This window comes from Gopherus flavomarginatus, chromosome 25 (genome assembly GCF_025201925.1).
Source record: "Gopherus flavomarginatus isolate rGopFla2 chromosome 25, rGopFla2.mat.asm, whole genome shotgun sequence".
NCBI classification, from domain to species: domain Eukaryota; kingdom Metazoa; phylum Chordata; order Testudines; family Testudinidae; genus Gopherus; species Gopherus flavomarginatus.
In genome coordinates, this window is record NC_066641.1 from 1,722,031 (window position 1) to 1,740,231 (window position 18,201).

The following is an 18,201-nucleotide window of genomic DNA, read 5'->3' on the forward strand; positions in this document are numbered from 1 at the left end:
TGTAATGGAATAAAGGTAGGTCTATTATGTTCTCAGCTACAATTGTTTATACCTCCATAGTGAGCAATCTTTTCTAGCCTGAGTTCTCTGCACCACACTAGGAAATTTCTTGTATTATTTATATTTTCACTGATTCAAATAAGAATCAAGACTTGCTCTTGTTCACAATTACAATTTTGTAATCTTGAGTTTCAATTCAAGGAGGTGGCTTGGCTTCCTGATTTCTTTTGTTAAAGAAAAGCAAAGATCTAATTTCTCAACAGAGAAACCCAAAGAGAGCTCTCTAGTTCTCCACCAGATGTGCCAGAGTGCTGCAAGCACGAAGGAGTTTCACTTTGGTAATGCAAAGTGATGACAGAGTGACCTCTGTAGGAGAGCCTCTTTCCTCAATTGGGGGTGGGTGGGTGCGTGGGGGAAGAGAGCTGCACTTTGTATGGGAGGCAGCCAGCTTTGCTTCCCAAGTGATCTTACTCTCTACAGGCCATGAGGAAATCTGACGATGCTTGTCACCTCACAGGCATCTTGTCTGCTATGATGAAGCTCCCACCCTCTCCCTGAAACAACAGATGCAGGTCCCCCAAAACCTAGTCTTTGATCTACAGAAAAGACTCGCTCTTTTCCATATGCAGAAATAAATTGCTTCAGAAATACCAAGCTCACTAGCACAGCAGTTATTAAACTTCAAAGTACTTCCCTTCACAGGCATTCTAAATCAAGGGTTATCAAAACCATAGTCCAGGCAGATTACACTCAGGATCATTCACACTGCGTGGATGAAATGACTACATGTTCACACTCAGAGGAAAAATTCAAAGAGCACACCATGTATCATTTACACCACCACCTCTCTGAGTCCAGGGGAAAGATCATCAGCCAGTGTAAACTGCCATAGCTCCTTTGTTATGACAATTGACACCAGCTGAGGAACTGCCCTAAAGAATTGTAAAAAGGATTTGATATCCTACAGTAGTACCTTTGAGACAAATCTGCTCAATGTGTAAACTCTGTTTAGTTTTTGATCTCCTAGGCTCTATTAATATTTGCTGGACCTGCCCGCTACTGTAACCCAAAAGCCTTTTGAGATCGTTGTTAATAAAATTAACTGCATTCCTAAAGCACTTGCCATCTCCAAGCACTTTGACACAGGTATTAGACTTATTTTACACATGGTGAAACTGAGGTCCAGAGGTCAAGTAAATTGCCCTAAGCCTCACAGGAAATCTGATGAGAAGAAAGGAATCTCCTTCCTGTTGTAATGAGGATAGTAGCCAAGTATCTGATTTCTTAAACTATCTCCAGATATACATTTTCGCTCTGAAATCCCCGGAGAGACTGGTCAAAGTCATTCCTGGAATAACTTCTGAAGTCAGGGAAGTAAACTAAGGATGAATTTGAGACCCCGTGTTTTAAGACATTTTATGGACTGATGGCCTGCAAAAGAATAGCCTTTAAGAGAAGCAATAAAATCAATTCACATTTATCACATTTTCACTTCTGTAACTCAGACCTTTGCTCCCGGCCTAAAATATTGTGTCTCACGTTTCAGGCTGGAGAGAGTTTGCAGACTGTTTATAAACCCCAATAATCCAGGTTTAACATTAGAGGGCTGACACAAGCTTAACTACTGCAGTGCAAACAGTACTCTACTAATGTCTACACTAGATCCTACATCAGCACACCTACAGTGCTGTCACTTTTGTGTCATGGTTTGGACACTTGCTGTAGCAATGGAAGGGATTTTTCAATCCTCGTAGCCAAGCCAACAGAAGTATTTTTCCATCAGCCTAGCAGAGTTTATACTGGGGCTTAGGTTAGTTTAACTGATTCTCAGAGGGTGTGAATATTTCAAACCACTGAGAAACAGTTAGGCTGACCTAAGTCTTAAGTGTAGACCTCAGGTCGCATAAGAATGCTCTGAAGAACACACTTTAAAAAAGGGAAGGAGAAGGATCTGGGGAACTACAGACCAGTCAGCATCACCTCAGTGCCTGGAAAAATCATGGAACAGAAATCAAGAAATCAATTTTAAAGCACTTTGAGGAGCGGAAAGTGATGAGGAACAGTCAGCAAGGATTTACTTGACCTCTGGACCTCACTTCCATCTAGAGTAGGGAGCCTCCTTGGTTCTGAAATTGTCAGCCTGGACAGGGATCCGTTACTGCAGCCTGAGAAATGGTTTCTTACGCCTGATGTATAAGAAACAGGAGACATACAATAGTTCTGTACTTATCACTCCTTGATTATCAAGTGTGTAGTTAGGGCATATGGATATGGAGCCCTTTGCTTCTATAACAGGTTGTCTGTTCTAACCCAGTCAATGCGGACTGAAAATTATTCCCATCTGTAGAATGTTCAGTGGTATATATAAAATATTCGTCGCACTCTTAGTGCAGTCCCATGTTCCAAAAAAACCCAACCTAAGTGACCCCCATTTCAGAAGTGATCCTAAAGATTTAACGGCTTTGGAGGCTGAATTCTATTATCTTGCAAGGTAGTCACTCCAAAACAGGGTTGAGGGAATATGGACAAGGAGTGAGAGAAGCAGGAAATGTCAATGTTGCAAACAGAAATCCTGGACTCTGAAATCTAGCCCCATTCGGTCCTAAAAAGGTTTAAAGAATTAATCTAAGATAACCTTTCTACAGTTCATGTTCTGGCAAGAAAGGAAAAAACACCAGCAGATGCAGGAACATTATTTCTAACAAGGAGGATGCATCTGAAGAAGTGGTGTTTTGCTCTTGAAAGCTTATGCCCAAATAAATCTGTTAGTCTTTAAGGTGCCCCCAGACTTCTTGTTGTTTTTGTGGATACAGACTAACATGGCTACCCCCTGATACTTGAATATTACTTGTTTAATTATCACGTGCAGTTGTTCAAGTTAAAAGTCATATCAAACATATTTCTCTAATAAAATAATCACTTCTGTGGGCATAAGAGAGCCCTAATGATTATAAACCTGGTAATTCTAAGCTGGATGCAAACACAAGAATCAAAGTAGTACAGGACCAAACCATGGGGTGGGAAAATGCACTGAAGGCAAATTCAGGGATTATCCCAGTCTACGTGATAACATGGTCAAAATGCAGCTCATCTTTCCATGGACTGTGCGACAAACGGAAATGCTATTTTTAAAAAGCATTATTTGTCTTCCTCTGCTTCCCTTCTTCACCATTCTCCCTGGAACTGGCTCCCTCTCAAACTGTTAAACATTTTCATCTAAGTGTTTCTCCCAAACAGCATGTCCAGGGGATATTTTCCAATCTTCTTCTTGGAAGTAGCTGTGATGGCTTACAATTAAAAATAAAACAGTTACAGTGTGATAAAGATAATTAGTATCACTGGCAAGTAATTCACATATTAACAGCTCCTGTTATGGTATCAGTCTCCAGGACTGGCATTAACTGGGACTGCAGAGGCAGAATTATAATCATGTGTATTCCATAACATCAGTAAGTAACAAACTGTGAAGAATGAGATTCTGAATACAAACAACAAACAGGAAGGCAATCTCCCACTGATGGATTCCACTTTACTATTCAATGAGGCAAAAGTAGTGACCATCAAGACAGTTAAAACAAGTTAACTAAGAATCCATTTCACACTTCCAGCTGATGGGTTTCTTAGCTAATCCACTGCACTTCTTAAATTTAACTTTCAATTTACAAATTAGACAAGTTAGGCAACAGTGAAAACTGCCGTTGGTTCCTTTAAATGAACTGACTCACACAAAACATGTCAGCAGACATGTTTTATCACCATCAGAAATATAATGGTGTTTAAAACCATTTATCCCGCCTAGCACTGCTTTCACATTGAATATTTTACAATTATTCACATCATACATCTGAACACAATTGAGGTATGGGTAACTTTTACCGTGACAAAATGTCTAAAGTCCAGTAAAAACTTCCTGCACTTTGGTTCAATTCCCAGGCTTGTTACCTGGACAGATATGTCTCATATTAATCAACACTTTTGCCACTAGGAAGCAGTATTGCTGCTCCACCAAGCTCACAATGGGTCAATTTCCTGAAAATGGTGGTAAGCAAAGGGTTTCCCACCACCGCTCAGCTGGAGCTGGAAACAGCTTGGCCATGTCTACAATGGAGAAAATTTACAAATCACTGCTAATTCCAACTAGAGCTGAATGGGAAACAGTTTTCCCATCCTGGTAAAAGTGTGGAGATTCCAAAAATGTTCATGTACTGAAAATTTAAAAAATGGAGGGGGGTGTGGTGGGTGTTTGGGTCAACTGAAATATTTAATTTTTTACCTTTAATTTTTTCCAAAAAAAATTTCCTCAAAAAAAGTATTTGAAATGATAAATTTGTCAAAACCTATCTTTTCCCAACAAACAGGTTCAGTTTTAACAATTTGGCATTCTCAGATGAAAAATGTTTCGTCAAAAAAATTCCCAACCAGTTCTAATTACAGTGCTGGTACAGCTGACTTGGCAGGACCCCTAAAATAGATCGGTTAAAGCTGTTTTCATTACAATTATTAAAAACATGATTAAAACCTGGTTTGCAAAATATCAGTCATGCTTTCAGTAATGGTGCAGACAGGACACATCTGCATTCAACAGAAACATGACAGGTTCTGCAAACCAAGTTTCAATCACGCTTTCAGTAACTGCACTGGTAAAAGTTTGTCTCGTCTGTGGTAAAAGCTCTGTGTTGGTTCAACCTGCTGCTGTTAGTTTCTTTGGCTATGTCTACACTGCCGTTGGGAGCATGCCTAGCAGCCAGCGTAGCCAGACTCATGCTAGCTTGACTCAAGCTAGTGCAAACATAGCAGCATCAGCAGAGGCTTGGGGTAGCCACCCGAGCTAGAATTATCCGCTCCCTTAGGTCCAAGCTCAGGTAGCTAGCCCAAGCCTCTGCTGGCACTTCAACATCCATGCAGCTATTTTTAGCACACGAGCTCAAGCTGAGCTACCAGGAGTCTGTTTACCCAGGCTAGGAGGCATGCTCCCAGGTGCAGTGTAGTCATACTCTTTGGAGCTATAGACTCCTAAAGGTGTACCCATACTCATCAACTAGATAACTTGGATGGTGTCTGACAGATCCTCAAGAATGGGGACAAGGATATAAGATGATATATGGAGAGCCCTGTGCGGATATAAATTTTGTATCTGCATCTGATCTGCAATCCGCAAAAATGGTCCGCACATATCCACAGGGCTCTAAGAATGTATTTTTAGGACCGTATGTAAATTCTGCTGCAATCTTCTGCCCATGGGCTTTCCTTGCTGATAGTTTCAAGAATTCTAACATGATATTATTCCACAACTGACCATTTGCACGGAGAATAAAGTCTGACTGTAACTCCATAAAATTAAGTCACCAACAATTTAACCTTTCAAAAATGATCAAAAAGTCACTGATAGAATATTAAAACTATAAAGTAGAACCAGAGTATTACATTTCTATAATCCCATGCTCCCTTCAATATTTTCCAATTACAGTTTGGGCTTGCTTTCAAAAGCATAGTTGGATAAGCTGCAGTTTTCTCCAGCATTGAAATGACCTTCAGCTTCTGGGTAAGCGTGTTGTATTTGCACTGATGATAGGCAATGAGGGGTGAAAACATTATCTTTGGCTACTCTGTCTCCCTGCATTCCAAGGACTGCATTAACTATTATCAAAGTGATGAGAGACTGATGCAATAAAACTAAACTAAACTGAGAACAGCCATCTTTTAATACTCGTGGCATTGGGAACTTAGTGGTAGGGTCTACAGGGATAACAGATTCACTCCTATAATTTGTGTTCACTCCTGAGAATTCTTTTCACATACCACAACAAAAAGAAATCTGCCCCTTTATAAAAATCTCAAATGTTATCCTATTTGAATTTTTAATTGGTTCTTTGCCTGCCTGTAACTGAATGAAGTACAATCTTTACTATTTTAGAAAATAATTTCCTCTGTCCTTGTATGTTAGATTGTTGCCAAAAGCTGAAACAGAGTGCGTAAGTGTCTGTGAGAGAAAAACATAGGGATTTAAAAGCTTAAATTTGAACAACAGTGAGGAAAATTAAATTCTGAAAAACCTCCACAATGTACATACATCCTGAAAGAGTTCCTGTCCCCTCGAACATTCATTCTGCTTCTACTCAAAACCGTTGTCTGAAATATTCACATTGTGCTTTTATGGTTAAAAAGGTAAGAAAGCAAAAAATGTTCAATTCCACTATTTTAGTAGAAAAATCCTAGCGAACAAGTTAGTACTATTACACTAATCCATACACGGTCTTTCTAAAGCCCCACAAACGTTAAAAAATAGCAATTTTCAACAAAAATGGGCTCAGAGATTACACTCTAAAACGTGTATTTACTTAACCACCAAAGAAGAAAGACCTTTCCCAACAATACAATATTTCTATTCTTTTGTCTTCAATAAAATTGGAAAAATAAAAGCCAGGAGCAAATGTGGTCATACAGTGCCCTTTGCATAAGGAAAAGTGGAAGGACTTCACTGCTACAAGATTCTAGAAGGAGGTTCAGAGATTCAGAAAACCCTCAAACAACTGAGTTGGCACATACTACAAAAAACTTCAGCCAATCAGACCATTTAGCTAGAAGAACATCCCAAACATCTTCAAAAAGGGATATTAAAAGCAACAATAAAATGTTCCATTGGACTACTTCAGGTGGGGGAGACACACACGCACCGCACCTCAAGATGTGGGGTAGATGCAAAGCATTTTTTAAATTAAATAGATTTTTAAATTTAAATCAGATCTGACTAGTTCTTTACTTTATCCCATTTATAGTCTTACATTACTAATGTGGGTCTTTTAGACTTGTTTAGTTTCCTAATTGTTAGTAGAGTTTCAGATTTTACAGAGATTTTTGTCTATTAGGAAATTTCAGATTTAAAATGCTCAGCTATGTTCAAGGCCCCTCATTTCTGTTTTTATTTTGTTTAAAATATCCTGGGAATTTATCAGTGTTTATAATAAAGATTAAAAATGGGTGAAAAATCAGTGGAAAAAATTAAAATTCAGTTTTCTGGGTAAATATCAGGCTTAATATTATGGGATAGGAAGTACAAATAATTAACTATATATTAACAGTACGTATACAAATGCACACACATGCATGTGTATACGTATCTTCCACTACATTACTTTGACAGACTTGCATTTACACTTAGACTACTTTATAATTAACAGCAACACAGTAGCAGATTGGATTTGCTGAACATAGTGACAATTTTCATATACAGGAGTGATCCAAAATTCAGGTGAAAACTAGTAAAGCTAGCAAAATTAGCATTAGCTTTTGTAAAGCCTGGGAAATGTTTTGGGTAAAAAACGAAATTAAAGAGTCTTAGTTATGCTGTAAAAAACAAGTCCAGGGCCTGACTGACTGCCTTACCGAGAGATCAGCACAAACCCAAACGCATCATTAATCAATAAATATCCTGTGCTGTATTTGCAACCAATATCATCTGCCAATATACTGAACAAACTTCCACAAGACGGGAAAGCTGAAAAGCTTCAACCAGGCTATACTTCTTCATTAGGGTGTGTAGTTGGAACTCAATGGGAGTTGAGCTACTTTTGAAAATCCCATCCCTAGGTGCCTAACTATAGCCACCTCTGTTTTTGAAAATTTTGGTGTATGTGTATAAAATTATTAAAAATTACAGTTGAATCATAGGTTCTTAGGGTTGGAAGGGACCTTAGGAGATCATGTAGTCCACCCTCCTGCTCAAAGCAGGACCAATCCCCAAATGGCCCCCTCAAGGATTGAACTCACAACCCTGGGTTTAACAGGCCAATGCTCAAACCACTGAGCTATCCCTCTCCCCATTGAAAGTCTAAATAACTTTCATTGCTAGTACTGAAGAAATGTTGTTTTGCAGTGACATTTTATACCACTAAAGTGTTAAACAAAAATACATGTTCAGCATTTGAAGCTGCAAACATTTATGTGTAAGCTTAGCTTCAAGAACATAAGTAGTCCAATTGATTAGTCATGTGAGTAAATTTACATAACTGCTTAAGTTAAATGGATTAAAAACTGGCTCAAAGGTCTCAAAATATAATTGTAAACAGGGAATTGCCACTGAGTGAGAGTGTTTCTCGTGGGGTACCCCAGGGTTCAGTTCTTGGCCCTATGCTATTTCACATTTTTATCAATGATCAGAAAGAACACAAAATCATCACTGATGAAGTTTGCAGATGAAAAAAGTTGGGGGAGTGGTAAATAATGAAGAGGACAAGAGCAATCTGGATCACCTGGGTTCCTGCAAACAATATGCATTTTAATATGGGTAAATGTGAATGTATACATCTAGGAACAAAGAATGTAAGCCATACTTCCACAATGGGGACTCTATCCTAGGAAGTGGCGACTCTAAAAAGATTTGGGGGTCATAGCAGAACATGAGCTGAATGAGAGCTCCCAGTGTGATGCTGTGGCCCAAGAGTCTAATGCGATCCTTAGATACTGTGACAAAGTTCCTCCTCTACCTTGATGGGTCCTGCGCTTATTGGCGGATTTGCTCGCCTCACAGATTCACCCTGTGGGTCGGGAAACAGCCCAGAGACCTTCCCCTCTGGTAGAAGCCACAGTCCAGGTCAATTCCTCCTGTGTTTGATTAGGAGTTGGGAGGATTGGGGGGAACCTGGGCCCACCTTCTACTCTGGGTTCCAGCCCAGGGCCCTGTGGACTGCAGCTGCCTAGAGTGCCTCCTGGTACAGTTGCGCGACAGCTACAACTACCTGGGCCACTTCCCCGTGGCCTCTTTCCATCACCTTCTTTGCCCTCACCATCGGATCTTCCTCCTGGTGTCTGATAACGTTTGTACTTCTCAGTCCTCCAGCAGTTTGCCCACTCACTCTTGGCTTCTTGCACACCTCTTCTTCCCAGTCCCTCAGACGCACTTCCTCTCCTCTGGCTCCCTGGCTTCCTTCAGCCTGACTGGAGTGAGTCCTTTTATAGCATCAGAGGGGCCTTAATTAGAGTCAGGTGCTTAACAGCCTCACCTGACTCTTAGCAGATTAATTGGAGTCAGCTGTTCTCATCAGCCTGGAGCAGCCCCTGCTCTGGTCACTCAGGGAACAGAACACTGCTTGTCCAGTGGCCGGTATATCTTCCTTCCACTCCTCTGCTGTTCCCAAATGGCCTGGGTTTATCATAATACATAAAGAGGGAAACCTCCAGTAGGAGTAGAGAGGTTATTTTACCTCTGTATTTGGTACTAGTGTGACCACTGCTGGAATCCTGTGTCCAGTTCTGGTGTCCACAATTCAAGAAGGATGCTGATAAACTGAAGAGGGTTCAGAGAAGAGCCATGAGAACGATTAAGAGTTAGAAAACCTGCATTATAGTAACAATTCAAGGAGCTCAATCTATTCAGCTTAACAAAGAGAAGGTTATGGGGCTCCTCAATCTTGCAGGCAAAGGTATAACACGGTCCAATGGCTGGAAGTTGAAGCTGGAGAAATTCAGACTGGAAATAAGGGGTAAATTTTTCATAGTGAGAGTAATTAACCATTGGAACAACTTATGAAGGGTGATGGTAGCTTCTCTCATTGACAGTTTTTAAATTAAGATTGGATGTTTTTCTAAAAGCTCTGCGCTAGAAATTATATTGAGGAAGTTCTTGGCCCGGTGTGATACCGAAGGTCAGACTAGAAGACAACAGTGATTCCTCTGGCCTTGGAATCTATGAAACTAAGTGTTTGCTGGATTGGGACTTTCATCTACTTGATAAGATTTCTAGATTGTTATTCTGAAGCCTAGAATGACTGCTAAGTCAGTGTGATGTGATGGAAACAGCTACTAGCATGGCCGGGAACTCTGTGTTCAGTATACCACTAGGTTCAATCATCACTGGGTTTTGTGGTCTGTTACTACCAAATTTTTAAGTTCAGCCATTTTGACTATCAATTACATGTGCACTGTACGGCTACAGTAAAGCATGTACCTCTGCCATGCGAAGAGTCCTAGACCATTATATCACAGGTAATAACAAATCACCACTCTTACTCTACATCTAATTTGCATGTAACAATTTAATTGATTGTATAAGGGAGACTACACAGATAGTGGATTGATTGGCCCATCACCTACACAAATCAATCTCCCAGCACAACCCCACAGGTGCGCACACAAAGTGATACAAACACCACAACCAACATATACAATACCCCCAAACACACACAGCCGCTGATTTCAGCACATACTTATTTGCTACCTACACAACTCTTTAAGCACAATCCCCTAGACACAGATCAACACAACCACCCTTTAGGTGAAAGTGATCATGAAATGGTAGAATTCATGATTTTAAGGAATGGTAGGAGGGAGAACAGCAAAATAAAGACAATAGATTTAAAGAAGGCAGACTTTAACAAACTCGGAGTTGGTAGGTAAGAGCTCATGGAAAGCAAGTCTAAGGGGAAAAACAATTGAAGACGGTAGTTTTTCAAAGAGACACTATTAAGGGCACAAGAACAAAGGAAGTATGGTAAGAGACCACCCTGGTTCAACGATCTGAAACTCAAAAAAAAAGAGTCCTACCAAAAGTAGAAACTATTTCAAATTACAAAGCATGCATATAAACCAGGGCTGTCGATTAATCACAGTTAACTCAAGTGATTAACTCAAAAAAATTAATCGTGATTAATCACACTGTTAAACAATAGAATACCAATTGAAGTGTAGAAAAACATCCAAAAATATTTAATACAGTTTAAAATATACTGATTTCTATTACAACACAGAATATAAAGTGTACAGTGCTCACTTTATATTTTTTATTACATATATTTGCATTGTAAAAATTATAAACAAAGCAATAGTATTTTTCAGTTCACCTCATACAAGTACTGTAGTACAATTTCTTTATCGTGAAAGTGTAATTTACAAAAGTAGAATTATGTACAAAGATACATAACTGCCCTCAAAAACAAAACAATGTAAAACTTGTAGGCACTAAAGTTCACTCAGTCCTATTACTTGTTCAGGCAATCACTAGGACAAATCTGTTTTCATTACACTGCTGCCTGCTTCTTATTTACAATGTCAACTGAAAGTAAGAACAGGCATTCGCATGGCACTTTTGTAGCCAGCGTTGCAAGGTATTTACATGCCAGATATGCTAAGCCACCATTCCAGAGGACATGCTTCCGTGTTGATGACGCTTCTTAAAAAAAATGTGCTAATTAAATTTGTGACTGAACTCCTTGGGAGAGAATTGTAAGTCTTTGTTTTACCCTCATTCTGCCATATATTTCAAGTTGCAGCAGTCTTGGATGATGACCCAGCACATGTTCATTTTAAGAACACTCTTACTGCAGATTTGACAAAATGCAAAGAAGGAACCAATAAGAGGTTTCTAAAAATAGCTACAGCACCCGATCAAGGTTTAAGAATCTGAAGTGCTGTCCAAAATCTGAGAGGTTTGGAGCATTCTTTCGGAAGTTTTAAGAGAGCAACACTCAGATGCAGAAATTACAGAACCTGAACCACCAAAAAATAAAATCAACTTTCTGCTGGTGGCATCTGACTCAGATGATGAAAATGAACATATGTCGGTCCGCTCTGCTTTGTATTGTTATTGAGCAGAACCTGTCATCAGCATGGACGCACGTCATCTGGAATGGTGGTTGAAGCATGGAGGAACATATGAGTCTTTAGCGCATCTGGCACAAATATCTTGCAACGCTGACTACAACAATGCCATGCGAATGCCTGTTCTCACTTTCAGGTTACACTGTAAACAAGAAGCAGGCAGTATTATCTCCTGCAAATTGTAACCAAACTTGTTTGTGTGAGTGATGGGCTGCAGAATGACTGAGTGGACATGTAGGCTCTAAAGTTTAACATGTTTTTTTTTCTGAATGCAGTTATTTATTGTACAAAATTCTACATTTGTAAATTCAACTTTCACAATAAAGAGACTGCACTACAGTATTTGTATTAGGTGAACTGAAAAATACTATTTCTTTTGTTTTTTACAGTGAAAATATTTGTGATTAAAAAAATACAAAGTGAGCACTGTACACTTTGTATTCTATGTTGTAACTGAAATCAATATATTTGAAAATGTAGAAAACATCCAAAATATTTAAATGGTATTCTATTATTAACAGTGTGATTAATCACCATAATTTTTTGTATTGCCTTGACAGCCCTAATACAAATAACACAAGTATGAAGGGACAAAATTAGAAAGGCCAAGGCACAAAACAAGATAAAACTAGCTAGAGACATAAAGGGTAACAAGAAAACATTCTACAAATACAACAGAAGCAAGAGGAAGACCAAGGACAGGGTAGGCCCATTACTCAATGAGTGCGGAAAAGCAGTAACAGAAAGTGTGGAACTGGTAGAGGTGCTTAATAATTTCTTTGTTTTGGTTTTCACCAAGAAGGTTGGTGGTCATTGGACATCTAACATAGTGAATGCCAGTGAAAAGGAGGTAGGATCAGAGGCTAAAATAGGAAAAGAACAAGTTAAAAATTACTTAGGCAAGTTAGATGTTTTCATGTCACCAGGGCCTGTGAAATGCATCCTAGAATACTCAAGGAGCTGCCTGAGGAGATATCTGAGCCATTAGCGATTATCTTTGAAAAATCACGGAGGATGGGAAAGATTCCAGAAGACTGGAAAAGGGCAAATAAAGTGACAATCTATAAAAAGGGAAATAGGGACAAGCCAGGCAATTATGGACCAGTCGGCTTAACTTTAGTACCCAGAAAGAAAATGGAGCAAATAATCAAGCAATGAATTTGCAAACATCTAGAAGATAAAAAGGTGACAAGTAACAGTCAATTTGTGTCAAACCAACCTGATAGGTTTCTTTGACAGGTTAATAACCCTTGTGGATGGGGGGAAGCAGTAGATGTGGTATTACTTGACTTTAGTAAAGCTTTAGATACTGTATTGCATGATCTTCTCACAAACAAACTAGGGAAATACAACCCAGATGGAGCTAGATCACAAAGGAATTTAGAGAATAGTTTGTTACTCAGTGCCTGTGAGCTTTAGTGGAAAGCAACCTTCAATGACATGCCTTCCGTTCGGGCTGCTGCTTTGAACTCCACCTGATATATTACAGAAGATAAAATATCTACTCCAAACTCAATCTCCCTAAAGCAACAAATGAACAGAAAAGGCTGCTCAGAATTCAAATATTTTCTCCTCATCTTTAGCATCAGAAAACTTCACTTCAGCCACAAGAAAATTCGTCTGTGGCATTTCTATTTCCAGCCTAGCTTCCGACTTTCTGTAGATTTCTCTCCTCCTCTATCAACCATTCATTCTGTTTACCTTGCGGACGTGACATGAGAAGAGCACATTCATGTACTTGTCCTTCCTCTTCAACTCATTGGCAATAAGCATGAAAGAGCCTGTGGTCTGAGGATTATCTGGTTTCTGGAAGAGCAAACGAAGATACATAATTTTTCTTAATTACCAAATAGAGCAATCATGCTTTGTCAACCTAGGCCTGATGGAAAGGTAAGCTCACCAAGAAGTCTAATACATTCCCTTATCAGGAGACTTTATCAGTCATTTCCTTGCAGTACAGAAACACAGCATCCTGAGTTTTACATGCTTTTCTAAAGGACCTTTTAGAAACAAAGGGCTTAAGGGGAAAAGGAAGGCTCTAATAAGCTGGAGCTACCTTTGAGGAAGATGCATAAGGAGATTTCCACTACACGCTCAGAGGCAGACAGTTTAGCATTTTTCTCTGCCTAGACCTTCCGTTTATGCTATTTTCTAACTTCCAGCCTAACTACCGCAATTTTAGTCTCATGTTGCATTTTTCATCATATCTCTGGCCACTGGAAGAGTCAATTGACAATATTAATCGGTATCTTGATTAACAGTGCTCTCAAGAATAATGAGAATAAAATTTGGTATTTACAAAATTATAGTTCTTAGTATAGTAAAAGTTGGAACCTTTTTGAAATGTTTTACAGACTACTTCTTATCAGAGGAGTTGGAATGCATTTAATTTTTAGAACACACACACTGTTTTCAGACTCTCGTCTCCTGATTCCCTTAGCCCTCACCAGGGAAGCTCTTCCCTGTTCAGCTGCACTGACTAAAGACTGAACATTTCTATCACAGCACTCACCGATGCAATATAGTTACCCTCCCAGGCTCTTTGTAGCCCAATATCTGCTCGGTGACCCTTCAACAATTCCATGGCAGCAACCTTAGCTCTGACCTGAGGCAGATCTTCTGGTGGGATGCTCTTGATGAGCACATTTGCTCTCCACCTGAAAAAAGAAAACAGAAATCAACTCCAAAGTTTATCTGTGCCCCATAGCAAGACCAGACTAATCTGGAGCCTTACGTGATTTACATTGGGAGGGTCGGGGTAAACAGACTTTTCTAGCTGTCATCATTCAGCTGAAGTCATTTTTCAAGCAACACACTTAGTGACTTTGTAAGAGATGGAATCACAATATTGGAGACAATAAACATGGAACTCCATGTTTATTGTCTCCAATTCCACAATAAAATGTTTTCCTACCTGCAAGTCCTATAAACATGCCCTGGCATCCAAGAACCATGCTGGGCTGTTAGCACATCACCAGTAATAAAGGTTCTGCAAGCCAAATTCTTGGCTCAGCTATCCCATTTCCCTTTAATGACAGCCCTTAATTTAATCTAGGTATCCCTAATTCCCCACATAGGTATCCCTAATTGACTTGAGATAACTCCTTCTCAGTTTACACATACTCCCCGGCGCATACTGCAGGAGATGAGGGCAGCCTTGTCACCTGCCTCTTAGCCTTACCTCCAGCAGTCCTGCAGAAGGATAATCCCTGCCCACCCCACACCCTCTGGATGTTTTCATCAGGCCCTTGTCCCGTGAACCTCCCCGGCTGCCCCACCCATACATACCTTGTGTGACCTGCAGCCGGTTTGCTTTCGAACTGTGCCACAGGCATATCTGTACACGCTCGTGCGCCATGCTCTCCATTTCCTCATCCTCGTGTCCCGCACTGACACTAAATGGTGGGACCTAATGCCACCTGTTGAGGGTGAGCAACCCCGGTGGGCCAGCTTATACTCCACCTTAGCCCCACGGCACCCTGGGGAAGTTCCTCTCTCCATTCACGTATTCGGGCAGAGTTCCTCTGGGCAGCGTCCGCTGGCTCCCATGGCACCTTCAAGGAGCAGTGGGCGCTGTCCAGGGTTCTCTGCTCACTGTTCCCTTCAGGCTCCCTATTTTTGACCCTTTGACCCACACACCTGTCCTTGTTAATTAAGGGGAGGCAGGCTGAAAAACTATTTGAGTCCCGGGCTCGGTGGATCCTCCCCATAGGCTGGGGGAGCTTCCTTTAGCCACGGGCAGGCTTGTACCTGCCCACCTCCCAGAACCCAATATGAGGACTCTTTTATAGCCATCCATCTGACTTTGTCACAATACACACAATATGTCTTCTACAGAATAAAGGTACATCTATTATATGAAAAATATATTCACATAAGAATTAGCAATGGCCACTGATTCTTATGTTTTAGTTTATGACCAATGATGTCTGTCATTTAGAATGAAATAAAGGGTTTTCCTTGTACCTGTGATAAATTGCCTGCAGTGCTTCTTCGAAACGGCGCAGCACTTTTGGAGGGCTGGGCCACTTCACATGCTTTCCATAATCCCTCATGGACCTGACATTATGAAAACGCCGGGTGACCTCACGGATGTAGGACTTTACCTTGTAGCGGCGGTAGTACTTAATTATTGTGAGGGCAGCCCTTGTCCTCTTGTACCGAAGGCGGGCTAGTGTGCCCCTCCAGACCTAGAGGAGGAGAAGAGTTGAGATTTTTAACAATACGAAGCTGTGAAATCATTTACCCTCTAATATACTTTCACGTTCTGTTCCTACCCAAGTTCTGCAGAAGGAAAAAAGAAAGTGATGCAGTTTTGGGGGAATTCGCTTTTCTGTAAAACTTAAATTGGGTCAAAAATCCTGTTATACAGATGCTAATCTCAGAGCTGCTTCCATTCCTATGTATTTAGGGAACAGAATTTTAGCACAGTATCAGCTAGAAATGAATAAAATAAATTCAGCAAAAGAGTAATTGATTTCAGCCATCATCCTTCTATGGAATTAAGCAAATCTTCGGTTCAAGTTACATCCCCAAACACTTCATCCCTTGTATACTACTGTGCCACCTCCCTGCATTACAGGACTGGAGGAAAGGGAAAGGAAGAATGATGGGACAATAAGTATGGTGACCTCTGCTCAGCTAGACTAATCAGCACTCCCAGGATTCCCTGCTACATTTATATCCCAGAGTGCACCACAAAACTCTGAAGAGAAGCCCTAAAGCAGAAGCTCTTGTATGCTCTCAGACGTCCTTTCAGACACATCATGCAAATAAAAAGGTAATGACAAGCATTTGTGTTTAGCTTTGCTGGACCTTGATGGTAAAGAATTTTTTTCTTTTTTTCTTTTGTTGCTGTGCCTGCTTTCAAGAAGAGAGAAGATGGGTGAGGTAATATCTTCTAGTGGACTAACTTCTTTTGGTGAAAGAGACAAGCTCTGTGTAGCTTGTAGATGGATGGACCTGTTGGGACGTAAAGTCTACTCTGCAGGGGGCCTCCAACTCAGGGTCTCTCTCTCACTAACAGCAGTTGGTCCAATAAAATATATTCCCTCCTCCTCTTGTCGCTCTAATATCCTGGGACCAACATGGCTGCGACAACATTGTTTTCAAGTGGTCTTCCCACAACAAGTGCTGACCTGTCTGCAGTTCTGCCTCTATCAACATCAGATTCTTGATTTCATTACAATGTATAAGAGGAAAATTACCTTCACATGGGGGAAAATGCATTGCCCTAGCTGAGCAGGTAGAATTGTTCCTATCTTGTAACCAGATAACTTTAATGCGTTCATTTGAGTGCTCTCCAGCTAACATGCACATTCCTGAGAAATCAGCACACAGCTGCCCTTCAACTTTAGGATCATCTACCAAGATGACGGCTTGTATTTTTGTTTCTTCATAGGGTTACACTTGAAAGATAATGAGCCTCCTACCCATGAAAAGAGTGCTTCACAACTCACTCAGGGCTCTGCTAGAGAATTTATCTCTCTCCTGAGCCCCACATATGCACATCAAGCCTTCTATTTACACAAGGATTAATTATCTAAGGCGATTTCCAGAGCGGAATTTATTTGTTGTATGAAGCGGTGTCAGAAGTTCTCTCTTGCAAGGTTTACTAAACATCTTCCTATATGTGTGAGAAGATCAGGAGTACTGACAGAGGAAAAACAGATATACAGATGCTCTTCACTAAAGAGGTAGAATATTTAAAGAGACACTAAGGCTCATGGGGCCTAAAAGGTACAGTAATATTTTCTCAGAATGACCCTCTCCTCATTTTCGCTTTTAACTCAAAGCCCTTGTGTAGTATAAAACATCTCCAACCAATGGCTGGCCCCTCACCCTCAAGAGACAAGGCTTATTCCTGAAACAGACAGCAGGCTGCTCCCTTATGGGCTAGAACATGCTGTCTCTGTAGTAAATGGTCTCACCTTTAGCATGCCAAGAACTAAGAAGGAATCTGATCCCCTATGTAACATTGCCTGAACCCTTGACTTCCAGGTCAAAACAATTCTCTCACTACTTATTCCCTAACATTTGCATTTTTTGTTAGCTGGTAACCACAACACAACAGATTGTGAGTCAATCTCCCCACCACCCATCAATCCCCCCACCCACCCCCAAGGGTGAAGAAAGTCCTTAGAGTACAAGTTAGATCATTCTCTACACCCTTCTGCAGAAAATCTAGGCTTTGAACACTTGCAAACATCAACCTTTTAAGGAAGCATTTGCATAATATGCACTACGGCTTCTAGTATGGCCAGAGGGTATTACGTTCCAGGTAGCTGGAAGCATATTGTTTCATATTGGCTAAGACCTTCCTTTCATGAACCAAGCCCTCAGAAATAAGATTCCTAGATTCCAAGGCTGGAAGGGACCATTGTTATTATCCAGTCTGATCTCCTCTATAACTAGTCATAGAACTTCCCTCAAAATAATCCGTTGAGCAGGGCTGTTAGAAAAATATCCAGTCTTGATTTTAAAATGGTCACTGATGGAGAACCCACCACAACCCTTGGTACACTGTGCCAATGGTTAATCACTATCAAAACGTATGCCTTATTTCCAGTCTGAATTTGTCCTGCTTCAACTTCCAGCCACTGGATCACG

The 18,201-nt window shown here is 40.4% G+C and overlaps 1 protein-coding gene across 1 annotated transcript in view; it reads right to left on the reverse strand.

The window, feature by feature from the left end:
• MYO1D (myosin ID) overlaps window positions 1-18,201 on the reverse strand; it is a 336,246-nt gene that overhangs the window by 139,817 nt on the left and 178,228 nt on the right. Inside the window, exons 17-19 of the mRNA XM_050934906.1 lie at window positions 15,559-15,782; window positions 14,105-14,249; window positions 13,294-13,398 (exon numbers count right to left, since the gene is read on the reverse strand). Coding sequence (XP_050790863.1) covers window positions 13,294-13,398; window positions 14,105-14,249; window positions 15,559-15,782 — 474 coding nt within the window. The remainder of the gene's footprint in view (window positions 1-13,293; window positions 13,399-14,104; window positions 14,250-15,558; window positions 15,783-18,201) is intronic.